Source organism: Leptonychotes weddellii, chromosome 4 (assembly GCF_054177405.1).
Source record: "Leptonychotes weddellii isolate Sample4059 chromosome 4, ASM5417740v2, whole genome shotgun sequence".
Classification (NCBI taxonomy): Eukaryota; Metazoa; Chordata; class Mammalia; order Carnivora; family Phocidae; genus Leptonychotes; species Leptonychotes weddellii.
In genome coordinates this window covers 37966083-37981224 of record NC_138372.1, presented here as the reverse complement: position 1 = coordinate 37981224, position 15142 = coordinate 37966083, and the positions used below count along the sequence as shown (strand labels likewise).

At 40.3% G+C, this 15142-nt stretch overlaps 1 protein-coding gene across 1 annotated transcript in view; it reads left to right on the top strand.

The window, feature by feature from the left end:
* The window catches only part of TXNDC12 (thioredoxin domain containing 12), a 32654-nt gene that overhangs the window by 4283 nt on the left and 13229 nt on the right, over positions 1–15142 (top strand). The window contains exon 2 of the mRNA XM_006732075.3: positions 14745–14805. Within this exon, the coding sequence (XP_006732138.1) occupies positions 14745–14805 (61 nt within the window). The remainder of the gene's footprint in view (positions 1–14744; positions 14806–15142) is intronic.

Below are 15142 nucleotides of genomic sequence, written 5' to 3'. Positions count from 1 at the left end.
TTATGGTGATTATCACAAAGTAAGCATTCAAAAAATGATGTGGTGATTACTACTATTATGAAAAATCCAGTGTACTTTTTAAAAAAATTATTTTTATTTAAATCCAGTTAATTAACATATAATGTATTATTAGTTTCAGAGGTAGAGGTCAGTGATTCATCAGTCTTATATAATACACAGTGCTCATTACATCACGTGCCTTCCTTAATGTCTATCACCCAGTTACCCCACCCCCCTCCCCCCTCTCCCAACCAGCAACCCTCAGTTTGTTTCCTATGATTAAGAGTCTTTTATGGTTTGTCTCCCTCTCATCTTGTTTTATTTTTTCTTCTCTTCCCCTATGATCCTCTGTTTTTTTTCTTAAATTCCACATATGAGTGAGATCATATGATAATTGTCTTTCTCTGATTGACTTATTTTGCTTAGCATAATGCCCTCTAGTTCCATCCACGTCATTGCAAATGGCAAGATTTCATTCTTTTTGATGGCTGAGTAGTATTCCAGTGTGTGTGTGTGTGTGTGTGTGTGTGTGTGTGTGTGTATACACACCACATCTTTTTTTTTTTTTTTAAAGATTTTATTTATTTATTTGAGAGAGAGAGAGAATGAGAGACAGAGAGTATGAGAGGGAGGAGGGTCAGAGGGAGAAGCAGACTCCCCGCCAAGCAGGGAGCCCGATGCGGGACTCGATCCCGGGACTCCAGGATCATGACCTGAGCCGAAGGCAGTCGCTTAACCAACTGAGCCACCCAGGCGCCCCCACACCACATCTTCTTTATCCATTCATCTATCAGTGGACATCTGGGCTCTTCCCATAATTTGCCTCTTGTGGACATTGCTGCTATAAACATTGGGGTGCATGTGCCCCTTTGGATCACTATATTTGTATATACCGAGTATATATATATATATATAGTATATACCATTATATACTGTAAATACCCAGTAGTGCAATTGCTGCGTTGTGGGGTAGCTCTATTTTTTAATTTTTGAGGAACCTCCATACTGTTTTTCAGAGTGGCTGCACCAGCTTGCATTCCCACCAACAGTGTAAGAGGGTTCCCCTTTCTCTGCATTGCCAACATCTGGTTTCCTGAGTTGTTAATCTTAGCCATTCTGACTGGTGTGAGGTGGTATCTCATTGTGGTTTTGATTTGTATTTGATTTGTATTTCCCTGATGCCGAGGGTTGTTGAGCACTTTTTCATGTGTCTGTTGGCCATTTGGATGTCTTCTTTGGAGAAATGTCTGTTCATGTCTTCTGCCCATTTCTTGATGGGATTATTTGTTCTTTGGGTGTTTAGTTTGATAAATTCTTTATAGATTTTGGATACTAGCCCTTTGTCTGATATGTCATTTGCAAATATCTTCTCCCATTCTGTTGGTTGTCTTTTGGTTTATTGACTGTTTCCTTTGCTGTGCAAAAGCTTTTTATCTTGATGAAGTCCCAATAGTTCATTTTTGCCCTTGCTTCCCTTCCCTATGGAGACGTGTCTAGCAGGAAGTTGCTGCGGCCAAGGTCAAAGAGGTTGCTGCCTGTGTTGTCTTCGAGGATTTTGATGGATTGCTGTCTCACATTTAGGTCTTTCATCCATTTTGAGTCTATTTTTGTGTATGGTATAAGGAAATGGTCCAGTTTCATTCTTCTGCATGTGGCTGTCCAGTTTTCCCAATACCATTTGTTGAAGAGACTTTTTTCTTTTTTTTTTTTAAAGATTTTATTTATTTATTTGACAGAGAGATAGAGAGAGAGCACAAGTAGGCAGAGTGGCAGGCAGAGGGAGAGGGAGAAGCAGGCTCTCCGCTGAGCAGGGAGCCCGATGCAGGGCTCGATCCCAGGACCCCAGGATCATGACCTGAGCCGAAGGCAGCCGCTTAACTGACTGAGCCACCCAGGTGCCCCGAGACTGTCTTTTTTCCATTGAATATTCTTTCCTGCTTTGTTGAAGATTAGTTGGCCACAGAGTTGAGGGTCCATTTCTGGGTTCTCTATTCTGTTCCACTGATCTATGTGTCTGTTTTTGTGCCAGTACCATACTGTCTTGATGATGACATCTTTGTAATAGAGCTTGAAGTCTGGAATTGTGATGCCGCCAGCTTTGCTTTTCTTTTTCAACATTCCTTTGGCTATTTGGGGTCTTTTCTGGTTCCTACAAATTTTAGGATTATTTGTTCCAGCTCTGTGGAAAAAGTTGATGGTATTTTGATAGGGATTGCATTGAATGTGTAGATTGCTCTAGGTAGCATAGACATTTTCACAATATTTGTTCTTCCAATCCATGAACATGGAACATTTTAACATTTCTTTGTGTCTTCCTCCATTTCTTTCATGAGTGTTCTCTAGTTTTCTGAGTACAGATCCTTTGCTTCTTTGGTTAGGTTTATTCCTAGGTGTCTTATGGTTTTTGGTGCCATTGTAAATGGGGTCAATTTCTTAATTTCTCTTTCTTCTGTCTCATTGTTAGTGTATAGAAATGCAACTGATTTCTGTGCATTGATTTTGTATCCTGCCACTTTGCTGAATTCGTGTATGAGTTCTAGCAATTTTGGGGTGGAGTCTTTTGGGTTTTCCACAGAGTATCATGTCATCTATAAAGAGTGAGAGTTTGGCTTCTTTGCCAATTCAGATGCCTTTTATTTCTTTGTTGTCTGAGTGCTGAGGGTAGGACTTCTAGTACTATGTTGAACAACTGTGATAAGAGTGAAGTTCTCAGTTTTTCCCCATTAAGAATGATATTCACTGTGGACTTTTCATATATGGCTTTTATGATATTGAGGTATGTTCTTTCTATCCCTACTCTGTGAAGAGTTTTAATCAAGAAAGCATGCTGTACTTTATCAAATGCTTTTTCTGCATCTATTGAGAGGATCATATGGTTCTTGTCCTTTATTTTATTTATGTAGTGTATCACATTGATTGATTTGCGGATGTTAAACCACCCTTGCAGCCCATGAATAAATCCCATTTGGTCGTGGTGAATAATCCTTTTAATGTACTGTTGGATCCTGGGGTGCCTGGGTGGCTTAGGTGGTTAAGTGTCTGCCTTTGGCTCAGGTCATGATCCCAGGGTCCTGGGATCACGCCCCACATCAGGCTCCCTGCTCAGAGGGGAGTCTGCTTCTTCCTCTCCCGCTCCCCATGCTTATGCTCTCTCTCTGTCAAATAAATAAATAAAATCTTTAAAAAAAATGTACCATTGGATCCTATTAGCTGGTATCTACTTGTTGAGAATTTTTGTATCCATGTTCATCAGGGATATTGGTCTGTAATTCTCCTTTTTGGTGGGGTCTTTGTCTGGTTTTGGGATCACGGTAATGCTGGCCTCATAGAGTTTGGAAGTTTTCCTTCCATTTCTGTTTTTTGAAACAGCTTCAGAAGAATAGGTATTAATTCTTCTTTAAATTTTTTTTTTTTAAGATTTTATTTATTTATTTGTTAGAGAGAGACATAGTGAGAGCAGAACACAAGCAGGGGGAGTGGGAGAGGGAGAAGCAGGCTTCCTGCGGAGCAGGGAGCCCGATGTGGGACTCGATCCCACGACCCTGGGATCATGACCTGAGCCGAAGGCAGACGCTTAACGACTGAGCCACCCAGGCACCCTAAATTTTTTTTTAAGATTTTATTTATTTATTTGACAGAGAGAGACACAGCGAGAGAGGGAACACAAGCAGGGGGAGCGGGAGAGGGAGAAGCAGGCTTCCCACGGAGCAGGGAGCCCAATGCGGGGCTCGATCCCAGAACCCTGGGATCACGACCCGAGCCAAAGGCAGATGCCCAACGACTGAGCCACCCAGGCGCCCCCTTCTTTAAATGTTTGGTAGAATTCCCTTGGGAAGCCATCTGGCTCTGGACTCTTGTTTGTTGGGAGATTTTTGATTACTGCTTCAATTTCCTTGCTGGTTATGGATCTGTTCAGGTTTTCTATTTCTTCCTGGTTCACTTTGGTAGTTTATATTTCTTTCAGATTGCCTAATTTGTTGGCATATAGTTGCTCATAATATGTTCTTCTAATTGATTGTATTTCTTTGGTGTTGGTTGTGATCTCTCCTCTTTCATTCATGATTTTATTTATTTGGGTCCTTTCTCTTTTCTTTTTCTAAGTTTGGCCAGGGGTTTATCGACCTTATTAATTCTTTCAAAGAACCAGCTCCTAGTTTTGTTAATCTGTTCTACTGTTCTTTTGGTTTCTATTTCATTGATTTCTGCTCTAATATTTATTATTTCTCTTCTCCTGCTGGGTTTAGGCTTTATTTGCTGTTCTTCTCCAGGTCCTTTAGGTGTAAAGTTAGCTTGTGTATCTGGGATTTTTCTAATTTTTTGAGATAGGCTTGTATTGCAATGTACTTCCCTCTTAGCACCACCTTTGCTGTATCCCAGAGGTTTTGAACCAATGCGTTTTCATTCTCATTAGTTTCCATGAATTTTTAAAATTCTTTAATTTCCTGGTTGAGCCATTCATTCTTTTAGCAGGATGCTCTTTAACCTCCAAGTGTTTGAGTTCCTTCCAAATTTCCTCTTGTGGTTGAGTTCAAGTTTCAAAGCATGGTGGTCTGAAAATATGCAGGGAATAATATCAGTCTTTTGGTATTGGTTGAGACCTGATTTGTGACCCAGGATGTGATCTCTTCTGGAGAAAGTTCCATGTGCACTTGAGAAGAATGAGTATTCTGTTGTTTTAGGATGGAATATTCTGAATACATCTGTGAAGTCCATCTGGTCCAGTGTATCATTCAAAGCCCTTGTTTCCTTGTTGATCTTCTGCTTAGATGATTTGTCCATTGCTGTGAGTGGGGTGTTGAAGTCCCCTACTATTAATGTATTATTATCAATGTGTTTCTTTACTTTGGTAATTAATTGGTTTATATGATTGGCTGCTCCCATGTTGAGGGCATAAATACTTACAATTGTTAGATCTTCTTGTTGGATAGACCCTTTAAGTATGATATAGTGCCCTCTACATCTCCTATTACAGTTTTTGGTTTAAAATCTAGTTGTCTGATATGAGGATTGCTACCCCAGCTTTCTTTTGAGGTCCATTAGCATAATAAATGGTTTTCCACCCCCTCACTTTAAATCTGGACGTATCTTTGGGTCTAAAATGAGTCTCTTGCATACAGCATATCGATGGGTCCTGCTTTTTTATCCAATCTGATACCCTGTGTCTTTTGATTGGCGCATTTAGCCCATTTTACATTCAGAGTAACTATTGAAAGATATGAATTTAGTGCCATTGTATTACCTGTAAAGTCACTGTTTCTGTGTATTGTCTCTGTTCCTTTCTGGTCTATGTTACTTTTGGGCTCTTTCTTCACTTAAAGGATCCCTTTTAATATTTCTTGCAGGGCTGGTTTAGTGATCACAGATTCTGTTAATTTCTGTTTGTCCTGGAAGTTTTTTATCTCTCCTATTTTGAATGACATCCTTACTGGATAAAGTATTCTTGGCTGCATATTTTCTCATTTAGCACCCTGAATATATCATGCCAATCCTTTCTGGCCTGTTAGGTCTCTGTGGATGGTCTACTGCCAGTTGAATGTTTCTACCCTTGTGGGACCTCTTGTCCCGAGCTGCTTTCAGGATTTTCTCTTTGTCTCTGAGATTTGCAAATTTCACTATTATATGTCGGGGTGTTGACCTATTTTTATTGATTTTGAGGGGGTTCTCTGTGCCTCCTGGACTTGAATGCCTGTTTCCTTCCCCAGATAAGGGAAGTTCTCTGTTATAATTTGCTCAAGTATACCTTCTGCCCCCCTCTGTCTTTCCTCTTCTTCTAGGATCCCAATTATTCTAATATTGTTTAGCTTTATGGTATCACTTATCTCGTGAATTCTCTCCTTGTGATCGGGTAGTTATTTATCTCTCTTTCTCTCAGCTTCTTTATTTTCCATCATTTTGTCTTCTATATCACTAATTCTCTCTTCTGCCTCATATATCCTAGCAATTAGAGCTTTCATTTTTAATTGCATCTCATTAAAAGCCTTTTTGATTTTGACTTGATTTGATTTTAGTTTTTATTTCTCCTGAAAGGGATTCTCTAGTGTCTTCTAAGCTTTTTTCAAGCCCAGCTAGTATCTTTATAATCGTCATTCTGACTTCTAGTTCCGACATCTTACTAATGTCCACACTGATTAGGTCCCTGGCAGTCAGTACTGCCTCTTGTTCTCTTTTTTGAGGTAAGTTTGTCCATCTTGTCATTCTGTCCAGAGAATAGATGAACAAGAGAACAAAGTACTAAAATGGCCACAATGACCCTAGAGAAATAAACACTAAACAAATCAGAAGAGACCCAAAATGAAAAAAAAAAAAAAGAGAGAGAATATAATCAGACAGGTGAACAGAACAGAGCAATACACTGGATCCTGTATGTATTTTGGTCTGTTTGTTAGAAAACTAGATCCCAAAATTGAAGAAAGAAAAACTTATGTATAAACATAAAATTAAATATAATGAAAGGATAGAATGTAACTGTAAAAATGAAAATTAAAAGACAAAAGAAGGAATATAAACAGACAGGTGAACAGAACAGAGCAATACACTGTATCTTGAGTGTATTTTGGTCTGTTTGTTGGAAGAAACTACATCCCAAAATTGTAAAGAAAGGAAAACTTCTATATATACAAAAATAAAATGAAATACAATGAGAGGATAGAATAACTGTAAAAATGAAAATTAACAAAGATTTTTTTTAAAAGTTGATAAAATAAGATATTGGTCGAAAAAGGAAAGAGAACAAAAAAATTAAAAGACCAAAGAATCGTGGGAAAAAAACCATGAATTCTATATACTATTTTCCCTTAGTGCTGGAGTTTTGCAGTTCTGTGTGATTGGTAAACTTGGTCCTAACTGGATGTTCTCGCTGATTTTCTGGGGGTGGGGCCTGTTATGCTGATTTTCAGGTGTCTTTTCCCCTGATGGAACTGTACTGCCCTTGCCAGGTGAATTGTTTCAAACTGTATCTGTAGGCTTATTCTTAGGGATAATGCAATAGGGCAGTTATGCACATGTTGGAGCACTGAGAAAACATGTTAATTAGGAATCAGGAGACCTAAATTCTGGTTGTGGCTTACTTTGTGGTTTTGGGTAGCCTCTTCTTTTTTCTAGGTCTTCCTAATATGAGAGGATTGCACTAATCTCTAAGTTTGTGCTATCCTAATACAGTAGCACTGGCCTCATGTCACTTTTAAGTTTTTTTGTTTTTTTTTTAATTTATTTTTTTATTATGTTGTGTTAATCACCATACATTACATCATTAGTTTTTGATGTAATGTTCCATGATTGATTGTTTGCATATAACACCCAGTGCTCCATACAGTACATGCCCTCTTTAATACCCATCACCGGGCTAACTCATCCCCCTACCCCCCTCCCCTCTAGAACCCTCCGTTTGTTTCTCAGAGTCGATAATCTCTCATGGTTTGTCTCCCCCTCCAATTTCCCCCCCTTCATTCTTCCTGCTATCTTCTTCTTCTTCTTCTTCTTTTTTTTAACATATAATGTATTATTTGTTTCAGAGGTACAGGTCTGTGATTCAACAGTCTTATACAATTCACAGCGCTCACCATAGCACATACCTTTAAGTTTTAAATTAATTAAAATTGTAAATTCATCTCTTCAGTTGCCTCAGCCACATTTCAGGTATTCAATAGCCACTTGTGGCTAGTAGCTACCATCTTGAACAGTGTAGATATAGAATATTTTCATCATTGCAGAAAGTTCTATTGAATGGTACTTGAACAGGGTCTTTCTTAATAATAACCCCCTATGACTTTTAGCTCTGTCAGCTAGCTTCTTTTTTTTTTTATTTTTTAAGATGTTATTTATTTATTTGACAGAGAGAGAGACAGCGAGAGATGGAGGGTGGGAGAGGGAGAAGCAGGCTTCCTGCCAAGCAGGGAGCCTGATGCAGGGCTCAATCCTGGGACTCGAAGATCATGACCTGAGCCGAAGGCAGACGCTTAACCACTGAGCCACCCAGGCACCCCTGTCAGCTAGCTTCTTAGTAGCTCAGGTTTATGGAGAAATTTAATTTTACCTGATATTAATCTAGCTTCTCTGACTTTCTTTTGGGTGACATTTGCCCAATATATAGTTTTAATCAACTTACTTTGAACTTTTTCAAGTCCTTGTTTTAGATACTCTTCTAAATGTTATAGGGGTAGTTTTTTTTTTAAAAAAAACTAAAATCTGACAATTTCTTTTAACTTTAACTGACAAGTTTAGTCCACTCATTTTTATGGTGATTATTGACAGAACTGGTCTTTTTAAAAAAGATTTTATTTATTTATTTATTTATTTATTTATTAAGATTTTATTTATTTGACAGAGAGAGACACAGCGAGAGAGGGAACACAAGCAGGGGGAGTGGGAGAGGGAGAAGCAGGCTTCCCGCTGAGCAGGGAGCCCAATATGGGGCTCGATCCCAGGACCTTGCAATCATGACCTGAGCTGAAGGCAGATGCCCAATGACTGAGCCACCCAGGCACCCCTGTTTGTTTGTTTATTTATTTATTTATTTATTTATTTATTTATTTGAGAGAGAGCGAGAGAAAGCACATGAGAGAGCTGGGGGGAGGAGCAGAGGGAGAGGGACAAGTCGACTTTGCGCTGAGTGTACAGCCTGATGGGGCTCCATCACATGACCCTGAGATCATTTCCTGAACCAAAATCAAGAGTTGGACACTTAACCGACTGAGCCACCCAGGCACCCTGACAGAGCTGGTCTTATTCCTCTCATCCGGTTTGCATTGCTACTGTTTTTTCTGTGCTTTTTTCTCCCCTTACCTTAGGGGTTGAGTATTTTATTTTTCTTTTTTGTTTTATCTCCATTATCAGTTTGGAAGTTGGCACTCTAGTTTTATTCTTTTGGTGGTTACTTTTGAAATTTTACTTGCATACTTACAAAATCTAACATTAATATCTTAAGCCTCCAATGGTAAGAGAGTCTTAAGAATTTCAACTTTAGTCACCTCCTCTTTACTTATAAGCAAGTATTCAGTGCTTTAGTTTTGTCTTTTCTTTTAACACTACAAATTGAGTATTAGCATTCTTTGCACAGATATTATTTAGATTTATCTACATCTTTACCAGTTTATTTGCTCACTGTTCCTTGTATCTAGGTTTTCTTCTGGAATCATTTTCTTCCTGAAATGTGCCCTTTATTTATTCTTTTAGTTTCTCTGGTTCTTTTCTCCTAGGTGACTATTTCATATTTCCCTTTGTCTTGGGAAGTATTTCCCAATACTTCCTGTACAATCTTTGCTCTCAGCTGGTGACCATACTTCCTATTTAACAGAAAACAGAAGCAATTGGAAGAGGACTTTCAAAAATTGTCATCACTACATCTACCCACCTTCTAACACCAGTGTCCATATATTTTTCCTCCCCTGTCTGTGCTCCTAGCAAAAGCCAATCCCTCTATTTGGGTACTGACTCATTTCCTTTCACCTACTCAGGATATTTTTGACTGTTCATTCTTGTCCTATAACATCAATTGTCCTACCTTTATTATATCATTTCTATCAGCTTTCAACATCCCTATACTTTCCTCCATATTGAATTAAAAACTCTTCCTCAACTCACTGCTCCCTCTAGCAATTGTCCCTCATACAGCAAAATTCTGTGCAGGAGTTGTAGGTACTCCTCTAATTCTTCCCCTGGGTTACCTTGATTTTGCTCTAAATAACACTTTCATCCCACTCTTCTAATTGAAACTGGTCTTCTCAAGGTCAGCATTGTTCTCCAGTTGTTAAATGTTGTGGTCATTTCTGATTTTATAGGAGCATTAGAGTCAGTTGATCATCCTTCCTTCTTGAAATGTCTTGGAAACACTTGGATTCCGGGACTCCATGCACTGCTAGTTTTCTGCTGATCTCACTGGCAGTTCCTCCTCTTGTCTTTGTCAGTTCTTCTTGAACCTGACCTGGGAGTGCTCCAGGGCTCTTGGACTCTTTCTTCATGTACGCTCACTCTCTTGGTGATCTTATTCAGTCTCAGGCTTTAAATAACATCCATATTCTGATAACTCTCCCTTGAATTTCAGCCTCAGACATTCAGTTGCTTATTCAGCATCTCTGCTTGGGTGTCTGGTAAGCACCTCAAAATGAACATATCCAAATCCAAACTCTTAATGTTTTTTTTTTTTTTTAAGATTTTATTTATTTATTTGAGAGAGAGAGCGTGCTCACACAAGCAGGGGGTGGGAGGGGCAGAGGGAGAAGCAGACTCCCTGCTGAGCATGGAGCCCAACACGGGCTCCACACAGGTTCGATCCCAGGACCCTGAGATCATGACCTGAGCTAAAGACAGAGGCTTAACCGACTGAGCCACCCAGGCATCCCTAAAGTCTTAATGTTTCTTTCCAAAACTCACTCTAGGGGCGCCTGGGTGGCTCAGTTGGTTAAGCATCTGCCTTCGGCTCAGGTCATGATCCCAGGGTCTTGGGATCGAGCCCCACGTCGGGCTCCCTGCTCTGCGGGAAGCCTGCTTCTCCCTCTCCCACTCCCCCTGCTTGTGTTCCCTCTCTCACTGTGTCTCTCTCTGTCAAATAAATAAAATCTTTAAAAAAAGAAAAGAAGGACACCAGTTATAATGGATTAGGGCTACACTAATGACCTCATTTCAATTTAATTATCTCTTTTAAGACCCTGTCTCCAGATACAATCATATTCTGAGTTACTGTGGTTTAGGACTTCAACATACCAATTCGGTGGGGTAGACACAATTTAGTCCATAATAACATATATCTGCCATTACAGAATCATACAGAATAGTTTCACTGCTATAAAAATTCTGTGTTCCACCTTACTCATCCCTCCCTCCCTTGTGAACCCCTGGCAACCACTGATCTTTTTACAGTCTTCATATTTTTGCCTTTTTCAGAATGTCATATAGTTGGAATCATATATTATGTAGCCTTTTCAGGTTGGCATTGTTCACTTAGCAATATGCATTTGAGTTTCCTCTGTGTCTTTTTGTGGCTTAATAGCTCATTTCTTTTTATCACTGAATGTCCATTGATTTTGTATTTCAACAATTTTTTTTTTTTTTTGAGACAGAGAGAGAGGGAGGGAGGCGGGGAGGGGCAGAGGGAGAGGGAGGGAGAGAGAATCCCAGGCAGGCTCTACACCCAGCACGGAGCTTGATCTCACAACCCTGAGATCATGACCTGAGCTGAAATCAAGAGTCAGACACTTAACTGACTGAGCCACCCAGGAGCCCCAACAAATTTTTTTATGTAGGCTCCATGCCCAATGTGGAGCTTGAACTCACAACCCCGAGACCAAGGGTCAGATGCTCTACTGACTGAACCAGCCAGCCACTCCTATATGTTTAATTTCTAAAAGGTCTATTTGGTGCCTTTATAGATTTGCCTGTTTATTTCCTGTGTTGCATTCCCATTTTTGTGATCCCCTGTGTTATTTCTTCAAATATTCATACATAGTTATTTTGTATCCTATGGCTGATCATTCTAATATCTGAAGTCCTTAGGGTCTAAATCTATTTGTTGCTTCTGCTGATTCTTACTTGTGGTGGCTTGTTTTCGTACATGTTTGGGGATCTAGGATTGTGAACTCATAATTATTGTTCATCTTTGGCTGTTCTGGAGCCCTAAAGAGGGGAGTACTTTCCTCTAGACAGGTTTGGCATTTGATTCATCTGGAAACCTAAGGGTATTACCACTTTAGTCTTTTTTGAGTTGGTTTAATATGAGTCTCAGATTTATCTCCTCCATTTTGCTCTATTGTAATGGATATTTCTTTGAGGTCAGTCTTCCCTTTTGCTTGTTGCTCACTATTCCTCATCTGGTTTCAGTTTATTTTGTGTTTGTGTTTATCACTGTGAACCCAGTGAGTACATTTTGAAAGTCCATTTTATCTGGAATTTTATTGTTTTGTAGGTGGATATCCCTCCAGACTGTCTAGTTGGGCATCCCACCAAAGCAGGATTCAGTTTCCTGAGTTTAGGTATTGACAGGTAGAATGATCAGTCACATTAGGCATCTTCCAGTTCTCCCAGTTTCACTCTCACTTAATCACTGACTCGTCAGGATTGGACTTTGGGCCCTAGGCAAATGACACATTTTCTCTTGGCTAGCAACTCACTGCTGTTGGGAATGAAAAGTGATGATGATTAGTTTGGACACTGCCTCCCCTTGCTAATCTGGATGATCTCTTTATTCCCCTGCAGTAACAATGATGGAAATTTGAATTTATTTCAAGGAAAGAAAGGCCTGAAAGATAGTATAATAACTGAGAAGTCATAAAATTGAAGTTTAAATCCCAACGTGGGCATTTACCAGCTATGTGACCTGGTACAGGTTGTGTAACTTCTCTGAGCCTCAGAAGTCTCAAGCTGTAAAGAATAACAAAGCTGTGGGTGCCTGGGTGGCTCAGTCGGTTAAGCGACTGCCTTCGGCTCGGGTCATGATCCCAGGGTCCTGGGATTGAGTCCCACATCGGGCTCCCTGCTCCGTGGGGAGCCTGCTTCTCCCTCTCCCACTCCCCCTGCTTGTGTTCCCTCTCTCGCTGTGTCTGTCAAATAAATAATAAAAATAAAATCTTTAAAAAAAAAAAAAGAATAACAAAGCTGCTATGTACTGATCATTTATAAAATGCTGAGCAGTGTGCTAAGATAATATATACAGCATTCTTTTTTAAGATTTTATTTATTCATTTGAGAGAGAGAGAGACAGAGAGTACAAGCAGGGGGAGAGGCAGAGAAGAGAAGGGAAGCAGGCTCCCCGCTGAGCAGGGAGCCAGATGCGGGCTTGATCCCAGGACCTGGAGATCATGACCCTAGCTGAAGGCAGACACTTAACCATCTGAGCCAACCAGGTGCCCCATATATAGTGTTTCTTATGTAATATTCAGTAACAATCTTATGAGATGTAGATATTATTATACCTGTTTTACTGATGAGAAAACAGTATAGGGGAATATACAAAGGGTTATTGTGGGACGCCTGGGTGGCTCAGTCAGTTAAGTGTCTGCCTTCCGCTCAGGTCATGATCCCAGGGTCCTGGGATCGAGTCCGCATTGGGCTCCTTGCTCAGCAGGGAGCCTGCTTTTCCCTCTGCCTGCCGCTCCCCCTACTTGTGCTTACTCTCTCTCTGTCTCTCTCTGACAAATTAAAAAAAAAAGAAAAAGAAAGAGTTATTGTTCAGGCCAAATTTAAGTGAGATAACATGTATTTAACATGAGAACATATAAGGTGACCAATAAATGACAGCATTATTATGATCACTCAACATTTTCCAGATATAAAATTAAGTCATTTACATGATATGACCTAAATAAGATTCATTTACTCAATAAATATAATGGAGCACTTACTATGGCCATGTGTAGTGCTCAATGCTGGGGAAACTGGAAGGAATAAAAGAGATATGGTCTCAGCCCTTAGGGAAGGTCTCAGCCCTTTAGAGTGAGGGAGACAGGCACATAAACATTTACAGTTCAGCCTGGGAAGTGCTGTGATGGGGCAAGAAGGTGGTGCTTTGGGAGTCAGAGAAGATTTCTTTTTTAATATTTTATTTATTTATTTAAGAGGGAGAGAGAGAGAGCGCGCACATGCACGCTCCCGTGAGCAGGGGGAGGGTCAGAGGGAGAAGCTGACTCCGGGCTGAGGAGAGAGCCTGATGCTGGGCTCAATCCCAAGACCTGGGATCATGACCTGAGCTGAAGCTGGATGCTTAACCGAGCCACCCAGACGCCCCGGGAGTCAGGGAAGATTTACCAGAAGTAAAGATGCCCTCTAGGAATGAATAGGAAGTGAGGGTAGAAGAAAAGACCAAGGAGGCAGCCAGTTTAAGGAAATGAAAGTAGTTTTGTATATAGGATTTTAGAAAAAGCCTGGAAAGTGAGCCTGAGGAGATGGGCAGATGTCATATTCTGAAAGGCTTTGTAAATCCTGCTATCAGATTTTGACCTTTCTTTTTAGGTAATTGGGAAGCCTCTGAAAAGTTTTTACCCAGCAGAGATGTGATTTTTTTTTTTAAAGATTTTATTTATTTATTTGAGAGAGAGCACATGAGAGGGGGGAGGGTCAGAGGGAGAAGCAGACTCCCCGCCGAGCAGGGAGCCCGATGCGGGACTCCATCCAGGGACTCCAGGATCATGACCTGAGCTGAAGGCAGTCGCCTAACCAACTGAGCCACCCAGGCGCCCTAGAGATGCGATTTTAAAAGATCACTCTGGCAGAAGTGAGGGGAATAATAAGAGTAGCTTTAAATACATTATCTCATTTAATCTTTACACCAATGCTTGAAGGTAGATATTATTATCTGGACTTAGAGAATTTACTACATTCACACATTTCATAGGAAGTAAAGTCACATACCCATGTATTTCTGACCCTAAACCTATGTTGCTGTATTGTCTCCAACTAGTAATGATTTGTATGACCTACTTTATGTTTACTCTATGGAAAATTCTCATTCATTCTTATAGTATTATTTGCGTACTCAGTGTTAGTTTACAAAGCAATTCACAGCCATTATTTAATCTCCTTAAAAACTATGGATTAGGTGGTGTTATCTCTATCTTATAGGATGAAAGAAAACTGAGGCTTGAGGTGGGATTGTTCATGGTCCCATACACCTAGAAAGTGGTGCAGCTAGGACTTGAACACCATGCTTTTGACAGACAAAAGCTTTTTTATGCGTATCTTGTGACCATGCCATGATTCTTTTTTGGGTCTTTGCCCTTTGTTCACGGGTAAATGTTTATAAGGCTCTTTCCTTCCAGGTTTTGGAGATCACATTCATTGGAGGACACTAGAAGATGGGAAGAAGGAAGCAGCTGCCAGGTACAAGATATGGTTTTGGTTTATTTATGGTGGAAGGGGCACCTGGCTGGCTCAGTCAGGTAGAGCATACAACTCTTGATCTCAATGTCGAGAGTTCAACCCCATGTTGGGCCTAGAAATTACTTTTAAGAAAAATACATTCAGGGCGCCTGGGTGGCTCAGTTGGTTAAGCGACTGCCTTCGGCTCAGGTCATGATCCTGGAGTCCCGGGATCGAGTCCCGCATCGGGCTCCCTGCTCGGCGGGGAGCCTGCTTCTCCCTCTGACCCTCCCCCCTCTCATGTGCTCTCTGTCTCTCTCATTCTCTCTGTCTCAAATAAATAAATAAAATCTTTAAA